The following is a 14,178-nucleotide window of genomic DNA, read 5'->3' as shown; positions in this document are numbered from 1 at the left end:
CTGTTTTATCTGCAAGCTTGCAGCACATAAAGCTGAGTTTTCCTCCTGTATTTGGGTGCATTATGACTCCAACTCCAACCTGTCTGGGGGTTTTGCAGGACTGTGTTGCTGACATAAAATTGTGGTTGGTGCTCAGCTTTTTAAACTTGAATGCACCAACAAACACTATTACACTATTCAGACTCTCGCTCCTCTTTTAAGGACGACCTTGGCCCTGAATGTCAAGGTGACCTCAGATGAAGCAGGGCTCAGACGCACAGCTCCAAGTGAACTCCACTGCATTAATGTGTGAGTGAGCCAGAGGTCACACCCTGACTACGCACGTAGACAAGTACCATACACACACGTGCGATGGATCATGGCTCAGGTTTCTTTTTTAATCATGTGACAAACAGGAAGTAGAGCCGTGAGGATGAAAGTGGAGTCAGACTCTGGTTCAGCAGCTAAATGCAGCGGCTGTTTCAGAGCCACGTCTGCAGTGTGAAATGCAGACACGAGTGAGGCCCACACTCCCTGTGACGGCAGGCTCTGCTGAGGCAGGTGGGCTGGTTAATGGGTTGTGAGGGTGGAGTTAAAATGGGGTTGTCTTCCTGATCTGACTGTAGGTGGTGTGTTTGAGGTCAGGGTCAGTCCAGTTACGCTTGCCGTCTCAGTGTAACGCCTTGTGTGTGTGTGTGTCCACGTGTCTTGTTTCCCCGCTTTGTTCCCATGTTCTCCTTGTGTTCAGCGTCATGTCTCCCAGCCCGTTGTGTCCTCTGTACGTGTTCCGTAGTTTGATCCGTGTCTCGTCTCCCATTGTCACTTCCCTGTTCACTTGTTTAGTCCGAGTATCTTACTCTGCCTATTTCCTGTTTTATTTTGACAGTCCCGTGTTCCATGTTCGGTGTGTTTAATTTTGCTTCCCCTGTGGAGTCATGTTCATCTGGCAGCTGGTTCCATCGGTACCTTTCTGTGTATTTACGCCCTCTGTCTCCCTCTGCTGGTCGTCTGATCATCTGCTAAGCTCCTCGTGTCTCATATCTATTTCCTAGTGTTCCTGGTTTTCATGTATTTATTTTCCCAGTTTAGGTTTTTGCGATTAGTTTCTCTTTTTCGTGTGTGGTTCATGTTTTCGGCCATAATAAAAGACACGTTTTCTGTTCAGATCAGCACTGTTTCCACGTTTCGTGTGTCTGTCTTTGGGTCCACTACTGTCCACTCCACAGACCATGACATGACAACATGAGCTGAAGCTCAGGAGGGCTCAGAGGGCTGATTGATCAATCATCACACAAGTATTTTTTATTATTTATTTATTTTCTTATTTTGTCTGCTGCCCGTCATGGCCCCCTTGTCAAACCCTGTTGTCGTACCCCTTGACACCTTCCCCCATATCTCTGCTCAAAGTGCCAAAACCTCAGCCGGTGAGTGTTTGATTTCTATTTATTCATGTGGTGTTTCTGCTCCCTCCGCACCCTTGCTCTTGAATAACTTTCAAAATATACTGTATATCTAAAACCCAAAGCAGGCTGCCTGTGTACGGGAGCTGTCAGGAGGCTGTCATGTTAGTCTGCTCTGCCTGGCATACACACTGTCTTATGAATTCATGAGCTTGAAGTAGAAAAATATCTGTAAAACTGTGCGTGTAGCTGTCTGTGTGTACACGTTTACCTTTGATTATACATTTGCATGTAGGTGGCACAGCTTTGATGACATGTTAAACACAACACTGCAAAAATGAAAATAGGCACCGATGAGAAATGATCTTTACAAGTCTGTGCAATTTTTAGTTGATATATATACATGCAGCCAGCATGGATTCATGTGCATGATGTGACTTTAACCACATAAAAAGACCCCAATTCACCAGCCAGAGAAGATTCTTAAGTTTCTCAGCTTTTTCATGTAAAGGTTTTGGTCTAATCAGCCCTCAGTCTGTGCTGATTTAACATCGGAGCCCATTTCTCCCTGTCCTTAATCAGGCTCTCATCATGTTTCCTGCACGCCATGAATGATTCACTGTCGGTCAGATCTGAGCACGTGGACAGCCTCTAAAGGACTTGAGCGACCGTGGCTCAGGGGGTTGGGAAGCGCATCTGTAACCAGAAGGTCGCCGGTTCAATCCCTGGGGTCTCTGTCCTGGTCGTTGTGTCCTTGGGCAAGACACTTTACCCTACCGCCTACTGGTGTTGGCCAGAGGGGCCGATGGTGCGATATGGCAGCCTCGCCTCTGTCAGTCTGCCCCAGGGCAGCTGTGGCTACAACTGTAGCTTGCCTCCACCAGTGTATGAATGTGAGAGTGAATGAATAGTGCCATTGTAAAGTGCTTTGGGTGCCTTGAAAAGCGCTATATAAATCCAATCCATTATTGTTTTCTGTCTAGAAGTTCTGTAACATCTTCCAGCCTTTTAAGATGAAACGGGAGCTCGAGAGATGAAGGGGGCATATTATAATATCACAGAAGACTTCTCTCTGATAAACCTTCGCCATGGTGCTGCTCTGCAGGTCACTGACGGTTGAAGACGAAAGAGCCTGGGTAAAAGAAAGGGGAGAAAGAAAGAGGGAAAGAAAAACAGCGGGGAAGAGGGACGGGGATAAAGGGCAAAAAACAAAAACCAACAAAATAAGCAGACAAAAAAATCCATCTATCAATCACCTGGGGTGGCTGTAGCTCAGGTGGCAGAGCAGGTCAGCCACTAATCAGAAGGTCGGTGGTTCGATCCCAGGCTGCATCCTGGCTGCATGCCAAATGTCCTTGGGCAAGATACTAACCCCGTGTTTGCCTACTGGTGGTGGTCAGAGGGCCCGGTGGCGCCAGTGTCCGGCAGCCTCGCCTCTGTCAGTGCGCCCCAGGACAGCTGTGGCTACAATGTAGCTTGCTATCGCCAGTGTGTGAATGTGTGTGTGAATGGGTGAATGACTGAATGTAGTGTAAAGTGTAAGTGTAAAGTCCTATGGACTAGAAAAGCGCTATACAAATGCAGGCCAGGCCATCACCTGTTGAGAATGAAAAAAGAGTTAATGATCTGCTCTCATTTGTTTCCTTGTAAATGTGACACCATGCCCTACCTGGAATCCACCTGTGCAGGTATTTTTACAGGCTGTTTGTTCTCCGAGAGGTTGGACCGGTCGGGCTGCTTCACCTGAGAGGAGGCGGACAAGGTTTAACGGCATATTGTATGTTTTACGATAAGGGAATTCTTAGGGACTTCCAATCAATAAAAGATCAATACCAGTTAAGTAAAACGGACTTTTTTAGGTTCTTACAAATTAGGCATCATCTATATAATTTTATACCTAAGAGAACAGATCTTTTTTCTTTACCTGTTCTGAGTATATTTGTCAAGGCTTATCAGGCTGACACAGGCCTTAAGGTGATTTCAAGATTGTACAAGGGTATACAAGAGGTTAAGAAGTGGAATACTACCTACATCAAAAAAAAATGGGAAAATGAAACAAATATAGCAATATCAGATAACATTTGGTATGAGCAGTGCGCTTTTCAGTGGAGAATTTCTAGTTCTAATACATGGAGATGTTACGGTTGGAAGAGTATCTGTAGGTTTTTTATTACCCCTGCACAAAGTAAACATTATTTTAATCACTCTAATTGCTGGAGAAATTGTGGGGCCCAAGGAGTAAAACATTTTCATCTGTTCTGGTCTTGCCCAAGGATCAACATTTTTTGGGTATTGATCCACTCTGAGTTGCAGATTATTTTTGGTATGCAGCTTCCCTTTAATTGGGACGAACTTTTGTTTGGATATTTATACTCAGTAAATGTAGATAAAATGTCTAAGCAGTTGTATGGTATCCTGAGTTTGGCTGCCCATAAAATTATTACCAAGAAATGGCTTAGTGTGAAAATTCCATCACTGGGTGATTGGCATGAGACTGTACATGGGATGTTTAAAATGGAAAGAATTACCTTCATTAAAAGACTCCAGTTTGATATATTTAGTGAAATTTGGGGTAAATGGAAACACTACATCCGGTTAAGGAGACCCGATCTTGTTTGAATCTCTGTAACTATATATGCCACATTTCTGAATCGTTATGTGTTTATATGTATATGTTAGTATGTATGAGACTACAAGTGAACACATATGTAAGTAGGTATGTGTATGTATGCTTAAGAATATGGGTGTGTGAGTGAATATGTGTGTGCGAGTACATACACACTAGAGGGTACACCCGTCTGTTTTTCTTATTTTTATTTATTTATTTATTTTATTATTTACGTCTGTTCTTGATTATATGTTTATTTTGGATTATTTGTGTTTATATAGGTTGTTTAATAAAAAGAGAATAACAAAAAAAAGAAAAAAGAGAAAACAAGCTGAAGAAAAAAAAAAGAGCAACACAATCAACATCATCGCGATGATATATGGGAATATGACAGTAAATACTAAATATTAAACATTATTGTGCAGCACATAAGATCAACAGAACACAGTGTGCTTTGAGGTAGGAGCCAAAAAGGGTGTAGTTTGTGGGTGTGATCACCCGTGTGTACACCTGTGAGCATGGACGCGCTTGTTTTTTTAAAAGGTTCCTTCATGTAATGATCTGCTAGAGGGTGTGGGGGGGCCACAGCCCCGTCCTCCAGGGCATGAAGCAGGTATGGACGAGATCAAGACTCCAGACATCCAGAGGCCCTCAGAAGGAAGCAGAGGAGCCGAGTCATGTGTCGAGCTCAGAGTTTGAAATCAGCCATTTCCTCTAATTCTTTTATGTGCAGCCCAGCAGCTCAGAGTGCGTGTGGTCATGTGGTCATGTGAACATGTGCTGATTCTGCTTTCCTGCTGAGTGTCACTCTGCTGCAAACAGTGAACACACCTGTTCAGCCAATCACATTAATGCCCTCTGATCTGATATCAGGTCTCCTTCATCAGGATGTGGGACAGGAGGTGTTCATGTTTCCATGGAAACAGCTGTAATGTGCAGCCGTCACCTTAGAGACCAACAGCAGCACTGAGCGCGCTCAGACACCAAATGATTGACTGTAATTCAAACTCTGTTCTCCCGCTCTGTGCCGAAGATTCATCGTCATCAGTAAAACAAAACGAGTTTTATTTGAACCTTTGAGGTTTTCACCGTTCAGCAGAACTCTGTATGTGTGAGTGTGTGTGTCTGAGTGTGAGTGACGTCTGGGTGTGGGCGAGGCCTCGCTTGCCGCACCTGTCGTAGGTAAATGTAAGTGCGACAGAGCCAAGAACACGGAAGTGACCGTGTGGCCGGAGGCTCGCTGCGCTGTTTCCTGATTATTGGAGCTTTGTATTGATTGTTGATGATGACTGGGGGCGCGACCATCCCGCTGATCCCGCTGAAGCTGCTCGCGCTCGGGCTCGTGCTGGCTTCGGGTCTGGCTATGGACTGCAGTTGGAACCAGACCACCGACCCCAAACAGGTCCCGGATTTCGAGGCTGGCGGAGCGCGGCTGCTGAGCAATGTGATGGAGCTCGATCCCAAGAGTTGTCGGGCGATGTGCTGCGCGCTCCCGGACTGCGACCTGGCTGTGATCGGGTTTCCGACGGACGGACCGACCCACTGCAAGCTGGTGGGCTGTGGGGACGGCCACGACGCCTGCGCACTTCGTCCCAGTAGCCAGTTTGAGGTTTACCGTAAGCTCGTGGCGGAAAAGGCCGACGGAGATGCGCAGGAGGGCGGCCAGGAGGAGAACAACATGCCGCAGGTGCAGCGCTGGGAGCCGCGGAGCAACGGGTCTAACAACAGTAAGAAGCTTTGATTATTGATCGACAGGCAGAGCCGTAATGGAGCTGACAGATCAGGCTGAACATAACTGATCCTTTACCTAATCGATAGATGGCTCATTGATCAGTCTGCAGGGAGAAACCTGATCAGTTTAACTTGATTATTGGTCGTTATTATTATTATTATTATTATTATTGATTTCCTGCTTCGTGCTGAAGACTTTCAAAATAAAAGAAACAAAAGAAGGCGGAGTCAGAGCTGACTCAGTAATGACCTCATTCACTGAAACCTTTGAGAATACTGAGCTCATACTTCCTGATCAATAACAGAGTTGGCGTGTGAATCTGTGAAAAGGGAGTCGCTGTGGGCGGCGCATTTGGTGCCTCATTGTTGTTGAGCAATGTTGCCCATCCTGCTCTGCTGCATTGTTACCTGCACAGGTGAACTGCAGACACAAACCCGTGACCTGTGGCCTCTTTGTGACGCTTCACGCTCTGGTTGATCAGAGACATATTCACACTAATGTCAACAGGAAGCGCCAAACATGGACTGAACCTGAGAGCGTGGACGCTGTGGTCATTATTATAATAATGATAAAAACAAGTGAAATTGATGTCACAGAGAAACTGACCTTTGACCTTTTTAGTCTAACGTGACGGATGAGGCTTTCAGCTGCTCAGTGATTACCTGAAACAGAGAGCTTTATGAGCACAAGGTGAGTGAAGAAGAAACCCGCAGTGCATCATGGGAGCCCCCGGCAGCCTCTCTCGGGTCGAGCACCTCTGAGAGTTAATGATCTGCTCTCATTTGTTTCCTTGTAAATGTGACACCATGCCCTACCTGGAATCCACCTGTGCAGGTATTTTTACAGGCTGTTTGTTCTCCGAGAGGTTGGACCGGTCGGGCTGCTTCACCTGAGAGGAGGCGGAGCCCTCACCTGTTTGTTTGAAGGTGATTTAAACACCTGAGATTTTCATGAGGTTTGGGTTTTTGAGTCCATCTACTGTCCAGTTTATTTTGCTGGCACACCCATAATGCACCTGGTTTTCTGGATTAACTCATTGGTGTTACCTGATACGTCAACACTCCTTTCTTTGTATTTTGGTTGGAAGGTCAGCTGAAGCCATGGCAGCGCCTCCACCGTGGCTCACAGATGGCTGCAGACTCTCAGTGTGGGATCTCCTCATACATACTGATGTGGATCCATCGCTCCGTCACACCTGGTCCTCTTCAGTCCAGTTCTCGTGTCATTTTCAGACCTCAGTCTTTTCTCCTGTGTCCCCTCATGTGGAATGACTTCCTGACAGCCGTCCTTCACTGAGACCTGTCTGATGAGGCTTCAGTGGACACTAGATGATCGTCATTAGTAGATGATACTTTGAGTGTTAGTTTTACACTTTTTAAGTTCTTACTGTGAGGAGGGCGTTTGAAAAAACATGTGACTCCAGAGTCTGAGCCTCGTCAGGGAAGGTATATTTACCAAACTAATAAGTGTTAAAAACGTCTCATTCGTTTAGTTTCCACGACCACTAACTTTGTTAGTGTTCTTTCTTTTTCCAAACATCTAGTTCTTATTTTTATTTTAGTGCGCTATGATGACCGTGACAAAGAGCCTAAAGACAGTTTAAAACTGGTTCTTTGCTCAGGTGTCTGTTATGAGCAGAGACAAAACTGGCTCATCTTTGCATCAGAAGCCTGAGGTCAGAGGTCAACAAACAAACGCACTCCTTCAGGAAGCTGGAGAGCTGTTGCTCAAGAGCACTTTGAAAATTACAGGAAACTGACAGGGTTTGAACTCAGCCAATCAGAGAGCGCCGAAAGATTATCAGTGCTGTTATTGACGGTGTCTCTGTTGTCTCTCTCAGTTCGCTGTCGCTTGCCGATGAAGGTGGGCCCGTGTCGCGCTGCCTTCCCACGCTTCTTCTACAACGTGACAAGCGGGAACTGCAGCGGCTTCGTGTACGGCGGCTGCGAGGCCAACAGAAACCACTTTGAGTCTCAGGAGGAGTGTGAGGCCACCTGTTCCGGGGTCACAGGTAAACTTCCTGTTTATGTTTGTTTAAAGGAACAGTGCCTATTTAAGTACACGGGGAATATAAATTCATCGTTGACTGTGTGGGGATGAGGCGCGCAGGCGGATTTCACCTGCAGGTTGAAAAAAAACAAAACGACACACGCGAGCGTCATTAAAACACAGATCCACGGCACACGTTACAGATCGGATATGAAACCACTCCTTTAAAGTCACAGACTAATGACGTGTTTGATAATCAGTAACCAACGTTTGACTGATCGAGCACACAGACTGTGAGGGTCATTATTAAACCGACTGTGGGGGGGCTCTGGCTGTGACAGCTGTGGGGTCAAAGTTCACAGCACAAATCTTTGTCCTTTCTTAAATTTCCTTCATTAAAATCATTTTTGTCCTCCGTGTTTCTGAATCAAACAACAGCAGCTGAGCGGCTCGCATCTTCTCCCATCTGAGATGATTTGATTGGACAATCAGATCAGGTGACTTTTCCTGTCAGACACTCAATTTTCAGATTATTACGACACTGCTTAAAGGCACCATGATCACAGAGGACACACACACAGTATCAAAGGTGTGTTTACTCACGCAGTAAAAACATTAAAATCTGATCTAAAGAATGTAAAAGGGGCGGGACTAACAGCTGGTTTGTTTAAGGTGGTCTGGTGTTTGTACCTGAGTGAACCAGAACTGGATCAGTTTAACGTTTTTGTTCCAGGTAAACCAGAGAACACCTGGTTTACTTCAACCTGGTTCAAGGTTCAAGGTTCTTTATTTGTCACATGCATAGTTATACAGGTATAACACACAGTGAAATGTAGCCTGACACGCTCCTCGACATGTGCAAAAAAATTGGGGGGTGGGGGGGGTGTAGAGGAAAAACATTATATACACACACACATATAGTATATACACTGGGTGAATGTGCAGTAGTAGCAGCAAGCAGGTGAATTCTGTACATTAATATGAATAGACATCTGACTATTTTACAGGATAGACAATATAAACATATTTAAAATTAAAGGAATTTGAAATGTACATTGTGCCTTGGTTTAGTGTCTGGAAGAGTCCTGACTCAGTCAATTATAGATGATGTGAGAGGGCGGGTGTGTGTGTTTAGGGCACGGATGGCTTGGGGATAGAAGCTCCTCTTGAGTCTCTCTGTCCTTGCCCGGAAGATGTGGAACCTTCTACCAGATTGCAGAAGTTGGAACAGTTTGTTGCCAGGATGGGACGGGTCCTTCAGTATCTGCGCTGCTCTAGTCCGGCATTTCCTGGTGTAGGTGTCCTGAAGCGGGGGGAGAGCAATCCTGCAGCAGCGTTCTGCTGTACGGATCACTCTCTGGAGAGCTTTTTGGTCCTTCACACAGCTGTTCCCAAACCACGATGTCATGTTCTGTGTGAGGATGCTCTCCACAGCGCCTGTATACAACCTGCTGGACGATCAGTGGAGTGTGTCCTCTCACCATCAGCTTTCCTTTAAAAGGACAGCTTTGGCTTACCTGTACTCAGCTGATGAGTTTACAAAAGCAGCACTGTAAACCCACATGACAGCATTCATGCCCCCGATTGGTTGAGTGTTCAACTGGAAGGACGGGCATTCTTCATTTAGGTGCTGCACCTGGTCAAAGTAAACTGTGTGTGTTTTTCCAGGCCCAGTTCTCCCTGATGAGTCCACTCCTGCTCCTCCTCCTGTTAAAGCTCCTCGGATGGCTCCAAATGTTCTGGTTGAATCTGATCCAGAATCTGCTGACTTTGACAAATCTGGTAACGCCACCCCGACTCACCAACCAATCACTGATCAATAACACTGATCATTTATAACACCTGTCACTACTGCAGTACTCCAGTACTACTAGCAGTCCCACTCAAGTTACCTTTGAAAAGTACTTCTTCTAGAGGAAGATGCAGTGCTGCCACCTGCAGGACAACCAGGTTCAAACAGTGCTGCAGTATGGCTGTGAACAGGAAGTTTTTGTCACAGTTTTATGAAAAATAAAAAAAATTGCCTTTAAATTTAATTTTAGACAAAAAGTAAAACACAGGTATGCAAGTAGACAGGTAGGAACAGGAAGTAAAACTCAGGTCCGAAAACAGGAAGTGACTAACCGCCTTTCTTTCTCCCTCCTGCAGAGGTAACTGCCGAGGGAAATGATATGATATCCTTTTACTCTTTCACAAATATGAAACTTTTACCTGCCTCTCCATATAAGTGACACCTGTGTGGTGTTGTCCAATCAGAGTACTGCGAGGCGAAGCCTGAAACGGGTCCCTGCAGAGCATCGCTGAGGCACTGGTACTACAACCGAGAGACAGGAAACTGTGAGATGTTCACGTACGGAGGCTGCGGAGGAAACAAGAACAACTACCCAACCAGAGAGAGCTGCATGCAGACCTGCACAGGTGAGAGACACATGCACATCAGCTGAGGGTACCTGCACAGGTGAGAGATCCAAGATCCTGACCTGTCGGGCAGGTGGAAGAGCGTTCGCTGACGTGTTTGTCTTCTGCAGTGTCCGTCCTTCCATCCTCTAAGAAATCCGCAGATGAGGACTCCTCAGACAACAAGGGTAAGAAATGAAACGCACCCTTGCTGCAGCATGTCACCTGACTGTGGGTGGAGCTAGAGCACACATGATTAGGTTGATATGGGGACTGCTGCTGGCACGGTGCAGTTGCAATGTGGGTAATGTAGGCGGCAGCTGGAGGAGAGTGTGATTGCGCCCATGTGTGTTACAGGGATGTGCACAGAGAAGCCGGACTCCGGGCCCTGCCGTGCCGCCTTCACAATGTTCTACTACGATCTAGACTCCGCCTCCTGCCGGCCCTTCATATATGGCGGTTGCCGTGGCAATTACAACCGGTATGGCAGCGAGGATGAGTGCATGAGTAGCTGCAGTGGAGGTAAAGAGACACCGCCTACATCCATCTTAAAGTGGCCCTCGTCACGGTGAACTCTGACCTCTGACCTCTGCTTCTCTTTCAGGTCGGCTTGACTTTCATGATAAAGTCCAAAACCACTGGACCGCAGGTGAGTGTGTGTCTGCCAGTGTGTGTGCGTGCGTGTGTGTCTGCCTGTGCGTGTGTGTCTGCCTGTGCGTGTGTGTGTCTGCGTGTGTTTCTGTGTGTGTCTGCCTGTGCGTGTGTGTCTGCCTGTGCGTGTGTGTCTGCGTGTGTTTCTGTGTGTGTCTGCCTGTGTCTGCCTGTGCGTGTGTGTCTGCCTGTGCGTGTGTCTGCCTGTGCGTCTGCCTGTGCGTGCGTGTCTGCCTGTGCGTGTGTGTGTGTGTGTCTGCCTGTGCGTGTGTGTCTGCGTGTGTTTCTGTGTGTGTCTGCCTGTGTCTGCCTGTGCGTGTGTCTGCCTGTGCGTCTGCCTGTGCGTGCGTGTCTGCCTGTGCGTGTGTCTGCCTGTGTGTCTGCCTGTGCGTGTGTGTGTGTGTCTGCCTGTGCGTCTGCCTGTGCGTGCGTGTCTGCCTGTGCGTGTGTCTGCCTGTGTGTCTGCCTGTGCGTGTGTGTGTGTGTCTGCCTGTGCGTGTGTGTGCGTGTGTGTGTCTGCCTGTGCGTGTGTGTGTCTGCGTGCGTGTCTGCGTGCGTGTGTTTGTCTGCGTGTGTGTGTGTCTGCGTGTGTGTGTGTTTGTGTCTGCGTGTGTGTGTGTTTGTGTCTGCGTGTGTGCGTGTGTGTGTCCGCGTGTGTGCGTGTGTGTGTCTGCCTGTGCGTGTGTGTTTCTGTGTCTGCGTGTGTGTGTTTGTCTGCGTGTGTTTGTGTCTGCGTGTGTGTTTGTGTCTGCCTGTGCGTGTGTGTGTGTGTGTGTGTGTGTGTGTGTGTGTCTGCGTGTGTGTGTGTGTGTGTGTGTCTGCGTGTGTCTGCGTGTCTGCGTGTGTCTGCGTGTGTGCGTGTGTCTGCGTGTGTGTCTGCCTGTGCGTGTGTGTGTGTTTGTGTCTGCCTGTGCGTGTGTGTGTGTGTGTGTCTGCGTGTGTGCGTGTGTCTGCGTGTGTGTCTGCCTGTGCGTGTGTGTGCGTCTGCCTGTGTGTGTGTGTTTTCAGGGCTGTGCTTCAGCTGATGTCCAACATGGGCTCCGCAGCACAAATAAACACAGCTCTGCAGAGAACCTTTCACAATAAAAGCGCTGAGTTTCATCTTCATCTCCTGCAGCCTTCTTCCTCTTCGTCACGCTGACAGCCATCTCTGCCCTGCTGCTGGCCACACTCATCATCATCACGCTGAGACGGCACCGCCTCTCCCGCCGCCGGTCCTCCAGGTAATAGAAGGCTGCCCGTCTAAACTCTGGTGGGGTTGGTCGGTGGGTGGCGTGGCAGATTTGACGTGCAGGAGCTGTTTCAGTGACGCTGCTTCTCTTCCTGTTTCCTGTCTCTCAGCGATAAGGAGGAGCTGCTTCCAGATGAGCAGGCGTCCGTAGACTCCCTCCCCCTCCCTGAGAGCCCCAAACTGGATCAGAAGGCCTGAGGGGGCGTGGCTGAAGGCGTCGCTGAGTGTGGGGGCAGGGCTTGTTGTGATGCTGCTGTCAGAGACGCTTGAAGGTCTCAGCTAAATAAAACATCCCCTTTCCTTCGTGTTGCAGCACAATTACACTGCGTCTGTTACTGAGTAATCAATCACTGTATCGATCTGCACTGATCAGAGCTTTAACTTCCTGATATTAAAGGAGCAGTCCTTCTAATTTAACCAAACACATTAGTGAGAAATTTGATGAAGAGCTTTAGTTTATGTTTTCTTTTTTTACATAATCAATCACTCTGTGAAGCTTTAGATTACCCTCATCCAGCAAAACATCTGAACCAATAATCAAAGTGAATCTCGAGTCGGGTCAGGTGATCTGTACCTCACAGCTGATGAAACTAAACAGTTTTCTAATTTGAACATGAAATTGATCAGAAATGTTGTAGAAGGCAATAATTACTGAACAGAACATCACCTCTGTGTAGTGACACACCTGGCAGGTGCTGAGGAGTCACTTTAAAAAGAACATTTGGTGATGATGTGATCACAGCAGCAAGCAGCTGATTGGTTGAGCGTGGACCATCTGTGCTCTGGTGTGTACTAATCCCCTCACAGATGCTCCTCCCAGCTCACGCAGGTACCATCCAATGGAGCTGAATCTGATTCTCAGACTGCAAGTTCTGTCACTCAGGTGTGCATCGTGTGGGCGGAGTCAGTTTGAGCTTCTATGTGGAGGGAGTAGTACACAGCAGTGACTCTAAGTTTAATGAAGACTTTCAGCTTATTAAACTCCTGCTTTTGGCAGTTTTCAGACTCCATCCATGAAACTCGCCGATGGGTTTCTTTTTCTGCTGAGCAGCCCTTTAACCTCGTGTGCCAGGTGTGTTCCTCTGTGTAAACATAGATGTTTGTTGATCATGATCCGTGATGTCATCGATTCCATTGATCAGTAATAGTTTTTTTTCAGCATTCCAGTTTTGTGTTAAAAATAAAATTGTTTCTCACGCTTAAATAAATGGATGGGGGTCTTTGATCATCTCAGGGGCAGGTCTGTGGCGGTACTATTTTCTAACTAATTACAGCATATCCTTTGGCCCAGTGGTGGGCTCAGAGAAGAATGTGGTGCAGGTGTTGCTGGACCTGCAGCTCCTTTGTGGTTCACACCTATAAGCATGTGTGTGATCAGCTCAGGGGTGTTTAATCAGAGCATTCAGTGCAGCGTCTCCTTCGGCTGGATGCTAGAGGACTTTAGCTCACTCAGATTATTGATCAGACCCTAACCTGAGGTCAAACTGAGCGCACTACGTGTCCCACAATGCACCTGGGGACTTGATGGCTCCCCCTGCTGGGGAAACTGCACTGGGCCTATTAAGGTGATTTTTTTTTTGTTTGTTTGTGTTGTTTTAATACTGTTTTATCTTTATTAGCTGTAAACTGGGGTTTAAGAAAACTCGTAATAAACTTTTATTTTACTCTGAAAATCTCTTTCACATTTTCTATTGATCCTCAATGTAATAAATAATCTGATTATTTCATTGATTGTGTGATTAATTGATAAGAGCTGATGAGGGACCTGCTCCAAGAAGTGGGTTGGACAAACCTGGGGTGCGTCCCAAATGTACCTCCAACATCCATTCACCTCTTTTCCTGGAATTCTCTGGAAAATAAAGAGCTGTGCGTTGAAAATTTGAACTCTCCTTGATGTGCAGAAGATGGACTCCAATACGTGCATCTTACTTCACCACAACATGTTCTAATATTTCATGAATGTCATATAAACGAGAACAGCCTGGGAAAATATATTTCGTTCCAAAGGCTGGAATTTGAGGAAGGAGGACAGTTGTTGTTGCTGCGAGACAGTTTATTTCCAGGTGGGAGGTGTTATCAGGATGAGTTGCATCCTTAAAGTCTTCATCAGTGTCACGCTGCGTGTTCAGAGGCGAGCCCACTGATTGTTCCTCAGTAACACTGTTTTCATTAAGGAACAGTTCAGAGATCA

General features: G+C 46.9%; 1 protein-coding gene across 1 annotated transcript; it reads left to right on the top strand.

Annotated features, from left to right (window-relative positions):
- Positions 1-4,967: 4,967 nt before the first annotated feature.
- Positions 4,968-13,660, top strand: spint2 (serine peptidase inhibitor, Kunitz type, 2). Its single transcript, XM_085244595.1, has 9 exons — positions 4,968-5,714; positions 7,560-7,730; positions 9,377-9,490; positions 9,965-10,126; positions 10,237-10,293; positions 10,463-10,627; positions 10,710-10,754; positions 11,874-11,979; positions 12,098-13,660. The coding sequence occupies exons 1-9, from the start codon at positions 5,270-5,272 to the stop codon at positions 12,183-12,185; spliced, it is 1,353 nt and encodes a 450-aa protein (XP_085100721.1). The 5' UTR covers positions 4,968-5,269; the 3' UTR covers positions 12,186-13,660.
- Positions 13,661-14,178: the final 518 nt, after the last annotated feature.

Source organism: Mchenga conophoros, linkage group LG14, assembly GCF_057382185.1.
Source record: "Mchenga conophoros isolate Kocher_MC1m ecotype Shallow Benthic linkage group LG14, M_conophoros_male_GT1.1, whole genome shotgun sequence".
NCBI classification, from domain to species: domain Eukaryota; kingdom Metazoa; phylum Chordata; class Actinopteri; order Cichliformes; family Cichlidae; genus Mchenga; species Mchenga conophoros.
The sequence above is the reverse complement of the archived record's forward strand: the minus strand, read 5'-3'. Positions and strand labels throughout refer to the sequence as shown.

Bases quoted from the DNA above. Each gene is read 5' to 3' on its own strand.
- spint2 (XM_085244595.1), top strand. From the start codon at position 5,270: ATGATGACTGGGGGCGCGACCATCCCGCTGATCCCGCTGAAGCTGCTC. The intron at 10,127-10,236 runs GTGAGAGACACA...TGTCTTCTGCAG, and splicing joins CTGCATGCAGACCTGCACAG to TGTCCGTCCTTCCATCCTCT. The intron at 11,980-12,097 runs GTAATAGAAGGC...CCTGTCTCTCAG, and splicing joins TCCCGCCGCCGGTCCTCCAG to CGATAAGGAGGAGCTGCTTC.